At 28.4% G+C, this 5,718-nt stretch overlaps 1 protein-coding gene across 1 annotated transcript; it reads left to right on the top strand.

Annotated features, from left to right (window-relative positions):
- Positions 1–3,211: 3,211 nt before the first annotated feature.
- LOC136078818 (TNF receptor-associated factor 5-like) lies at positions 3,212–4,808 on the top strand. Its single transcript, XM_065794631.1, has 2 exons — positions 3,212–3,445; positions 3,768–4,808. Exons 1-2 carry the CDS (start codon positions 3,212–3,214, stop codon positions 4,806–4,808), a joined length of 1,275 nt encoding a protein of 424 aa, XP_065650703.1.
- Positions 4,809–5,718: the final 910 nt, after the last annotated feature.

Here is a 5,718-nt window from a genome sequence, read left to right as displayed (position 1 = left end):
AAGAAAAAAAAAATAGTGCATTGATAAAAGATTGTACTATACACATATTAAACAACGAAGTATGGATTTACAGCATAAATACAAAAAGAAGCGCAAAAATACATCTTCACAAGGTGTGTTGTTTAACTTGCAAGGGAAAAAAAACATTGACCATAAAACGTTATAAAAAGAAAAAAGGAGAAGAAAAACAAGACAATATTTAATTTATACATGTTTATTCTTTAGATAAAATAATATAATATTTTTTTTTACAATTGTCTTTTTTTTTTTTAATATACTTCAAACACTTTATCCGGAGGCATATAAGGGTTGGCGGGTTTTGTAACAACAGGAACAAGAGGAGTTTTTGTTTTTTTGCCTTTCCACGCTTTTTTTATACCGTATAACAGCGAACCCACTTATGCAATGCGTTGGATACATTTTTAGGGGTTATAAATCCAGCTAATCCTCTTCCTCGTCGGACTCTTCCTCGCTTACGCAACTTAGATCTTTCTCGCTTAGATCTATAATGTCTTTTCTGTCTTTTTCGTTGATAAGCCATTCTCCATTAGAATTTAGAGCAAACAATAAAAAGTTTTTTTCGGTTATTTCAAAAGAATGTTCTTCTCCGTTTTCATATATAAACATAATAATGAGTTTATCATTGGAACGAGTTACTTTAATAATTCGACCCTGTTTCAAACGATGTGTAAATGAGAAATCACCCATTGCATTACTAGTAGCTTTAAATAGCGAAATATAAAAATCAGATAGTTGTGGAAATGGATAACAAATCTCTGCATAAGTTTCAAAACTTATTTTGTATAACGTCTACTTCTTCGAGTAGCCAAATGTTAAATGACTCTTTAACAACATCAACAAAGTCTTCATATAGCATTTCAAATTCGTGGTTGATTTTATCATAAATAAAATCAATATGAGCGTTTTCGTTAGAGCGAGTTACTTTAATTTCAGCTAGTCCATCCAAACGAAATACTAATTTGAAATTACCTTGGACTTGTTTTAAACTATCATTGGCTTCAAACTTGGAAGCTTCTACATACATAATAGATTTATAAAATTCGTTTAAACAAGTTTTAAACTCCATTTTTTTCAATGAATTTTTTTCAAATGAATTTTTTTATTTCAAAAAAAACCTAATTTATAGTATTTTTATTAAAAAAAACAATAGAAAAAACACTATTAAATATTTTTTTTATCAATTTATTTTTGGTATTTCATAACCAACATAAAAAATTTCTTTATTTACATGTGATAATGTGTATAAATTATTTAAAATATCACAATCCATTATTAAACCACCGAAAAACGTAAATGATTTCGTGTGTCCAGTATCTTTGTTGCCACTTACAATTTCGACAATGCCATTTTCGTATTCGTAAGTCAAAATGTTTTCACCAAACGCACTCGTATCGGTTTTTAAATTTTTTAACTTATCGTTCTTGTGTTTTTTCATTTCTTCTAACAACCACAAATATTCCTTATAATTTTCTTGAACATGTTCTCGAAATTTTTGAATTAAACAATTTTTGCAATACTTTTTTATATGTGTACTTTCTTTGCACACTCGTGTCTTTCTTTGCACACTCGTGTTGAATTCATTTTTGTAAATAAACGTTTTGCAGAGTTGAGCTTTGTTATACTTGTTTTTTAATCCGATTAAAATATAGTTTTAAATAAACCACCGATTAAGGGAATACCTCCTAATAAGTTACCAAGGAAACCTTTACCACGTTTTATAAGTATACGTTTTCGCCCTCTACCAATTAAAGAATGATGAGATCTTGGATGAGGTCTCGATTTTCGATGAACAAAAATATATCTTTTAGCAGTCTTGTGACCTATATGTCTTCTATGTCTCATTTTTTTAATAAATATTTCTTTGTTTATCGCGATCCACTTTTGTTAAAACAAAACGATATATTGGTTTTCCTACTCGATCCATTTCACGATTTCGTTTATTATTTATATAGTTGCTTTTTGTTTTTCGATAACACATCAGCGCTTTTCTACAATATTGACGCTTTATTTTTTTCAAATTTTTCTGAGCTCTTCTACGTCTCAGAGCTCTTTGTTCTGTATTATTAGGATCAGTTAACTCGTTTTCATCAAATAAGGTCCTGTCAAAAATTCAAAAAAATGCTTTTTTTCAATTTTTGACATGACCTCATTTGATGAAAACGAGTTAACTGATCCTAATAACGAGTTAACTGATCTTAACCCTATGAAAAGACCATTTTCCATCTACTGTATATTTTGGGTAATTTAGATGAATATTTGGGTCTTAAATTACTTTTATATGTAGGTCTTGAAAACAAATTTCGTCTTACAATCATACGCGAAAAATCAACATCATCTGGAGCCATTTTTTTGCCTTAAACTTTTTTTTCATATCTTTTTTTTTACAAGTTAAAAAACATGGTGTCACCCTGACACAACCTTACTTATTCCATCTTTACTTTATTCCATCTTAGTAGGCCTACTTACTTATGTTTTTCTTATAGTGTTTATTTTTTAGACTGCCTTATTTTGTCTTACTTACTTACTTAACCTTACTTAGTCCTTACTAACTTACTTAGTCCTGCCTGATTTCCTTAACCTGTTTACTCCCACACTCGTACGCTCACTCGTTCTCACACACTCCACATTGCATCAGTGAGCGTTAGCCCCTGGTTCAGCGAGCGTTAGCCCCCTGTGTTTACATAGAACTTTCTAAACTTTCTAGACATTACATCAGTGAGCGTTAGCCCCCTGTTCAGCGAGCGTTAGCCCCCTGTGTTTACATAGAACTTTCTAAACTTTCTACTACCTTAAACGAGAGTCGAACCCACGACGGTCTAATGGCATGGCGTTTGAAGTATAGTACGGCGAGCGAATGCACTATGCTACGTCGACGTGATGGTTCATGGAGTTTTGAATTCATTTAAATTAATATTTTAACACTTTACGCAGAGTTTTTTTCTTCGTAGAGTTTTTAAAAAGTTGTTTACTCCGTATTTTTAATCTCTTTAATCTTGTTCATAAAAACGGTATTAAAACTTTCTAAATTTAACTAGCATGACACAGCATTTTCTTTTCATCGCATAAAGTTACATCACTTTAGGTTTTATTTCGCATTAATCTGTAGAGATTAAATTTTATACATAAAAAGCGTGTTTTTTGTTAACAAAATCAAATGGCAAAATCTCGTTTTACGAAAAAAAGTATTAAAATGTCCGAAATCGTTTCAGAAAATAATGATATCATCTCGCAAGAAGTAAAATATACTGAACAAGAACTAGTATTTAGTGACAATGACATTACCATAAGCGATGACGAAAAAGAAGTCATCCTTATTGAGGATGATAATATTTTTGAAATTTTTGATGAAGAAGGCGGTGTCGACTTTAAAATCAAAGATAAACCGCAAGAAAAACCACAAAAAAATAATATTCCTAAACACAAAGTATGTTGTTGTTTTTTTTTTCAATTTTTTTATAAATTAAATAAATTTTTTTTTAAAACTTTTTTATTTTTTTAGACAAAAAAAAATAAAATTCGCAAGCGATACAACGCGAAAAGAAAAAAAAATCACAAAAAGAAAAAATCTTTTTGTGATTTATACCAATACGATAACAAAAACAATGAAATAAACATTTTTTTTATTTTAGTTCTTTTATTTATCCTATTTAATCATTTTATTTATTTGTTAATTCTTTTATATTAAAAAAAGACGAGTGTATTTTTTATTATTGTGCTTTTTTATATAAATAAATGTTTTTTTTCAGCAACTAATAAAAAAATGGCTATATCCATGCTGTTTTTGTGAGAAAGAATTTACTAAAGAACAACTTATGAATCATCAAATAGAATGTTCTACAGACCAATTCTCACACGAATGTTTTACGTGTAAGAAAAAAGTACAAGATTTATTAAACCACGAATGTGATTATGAATTTCTAGGCATACAAAAAATATGCTTTTTTTGTAATACCAAAGTAGATGATAAAGATTACTATGAACACTCTGTAATCTGTTTTCAATGTTATAAAGAACAACAAAATCAATATTTCGAGCAAATTATTCAGGACGAAAAGAAAAATTCAAATTACTTGAATCTTTCTTTTAACCACATCATGAATGGAATGAAAAATCATCAAGAAATCCTAACTAAACAAATAATTGACACAAAAGAAATTTCACAACAACAAAAAGAAAAAGAGCAAGAAAATAAAAATCTGAAAGAGCAGAATACTAAATTACAACAAACCTTGGAAGAAACCAACAACGAAATGCTAGAATTAAAAAAACTCACCTATGACATGTTAACAAATCAAGAAGAAGTACAAAATCTCAATCAAGAAATAACAAAACTCAATCAAATCGCAGAAAAAAACAGTACAGAATTCTTAGCATTAAAAAAATCAATTCAACAACCACAAGTAAAGCAACACCTCTTTAAAGACAAACATATCATCATACTCGATCAAATGAATTTAAGACTGCTATCAGATGAAGCATATTATTCGCAAGCTGTTTACTCACCTGAAGGGTATTATTATCGTATAAAAATATATACTCGAAGCTCAAATGTAAACAATGTAGGCATTTTCTTCCAACTCATTCGAAGCGAGCTCGATGATGTTTTTAAATGGCCCTTTGCCAAAAAAATAACTTTTACTCTAAAAAATAATGATAAATTTTTTGCTCTTACTATCACCCCCGAAAATTATATTCAAAGTTTAAACGCGAGTTCTTTTGAAAAACCTACCGAAGAATACAATGTAGCTGTTGGTTTCCCCAATTTTATTTCACACGAAGAACTATAACAATTTATTATTAATAATAATTTATTTATCACGTTACTATTCAGTAATATATTTATGTAAAAAAATGATTTTTTTTATTACATTTTTTTATATGTATTTATTTATGTTATTTTTTATTGTTATACATTTTAATTATTGTTATATATTTAATATTATTGTTATACATTTTAATTGTTATACATTTGTTTTTTAGATTAACTAATAAAAAAATTGAATTCAATAGAAATTTTCAGACAAATAACGGATGAGCTCACTATTAAAAACGTTAGAAGTATTAGATTCGTGTTGATACTTCCACATGATATCAAACAGAAATTAAAAAACGCATACGATCTTGTAGATAATGCCATAGAAGATTATAATGGAAATATTCATAAAATGCCATAGAAGATTATAATGGAAATATTCATAAAAGATAATGCCATAGAAGATTATAATGGAAATATTCATGAAAGTCTAGAAAGTGAATTGGAATTTTTACTTAAAATGTGTAAAGTAACTCATCGAAATGGTATTTTTAACAAATATAAAAACAAAATACCACGACTACCTACTTATGAAGAAAGCTTGATAAAAATTTACCACCTGTTTATTCTCCACCAAATGAAGTATTTCCAAGCACAGTCATTGAGGCCGAGCAAGCAGAACTTTTAAATTTTTATCATTTTCTTAGTGCTGAATCACCTGAACGTGCCCAAGAACCTGATTTCCTCTAAAAACTTTTCTTTGGAAATTTATTCAATTTTTTTATTGTATTTTTTTATATATTTGTAATTTTTTTTAGATAACTAATTAAAAAAAAAAGGGCAGCAACTGGGGCAATATTAGCTACATACTTGAAAAAGAATTTAGTTCATTTCACTACCTTCTGCATAAACGTAGAAAACAAATGGAACAAGAAAAAAAAGTC

This window comes from Hydra vulgaris, chromosome 03 (genome assembly GCF_038396675.1).
Source record: "Hydra vulgaris chromosome 03, alternate assembly HydraT2T_AEP".
NCBI lineage: Eukaryota > Metazoa > Cnidaria > Hydrozoa > Anthoathecata > Hydridae > Hydra > Hydra vulgaris.
The sequence above is the reverse complement of the archived record's forward strand: the minus strand, read 5'-3'. Positions and strand labels throughout refer to the sequence as shown.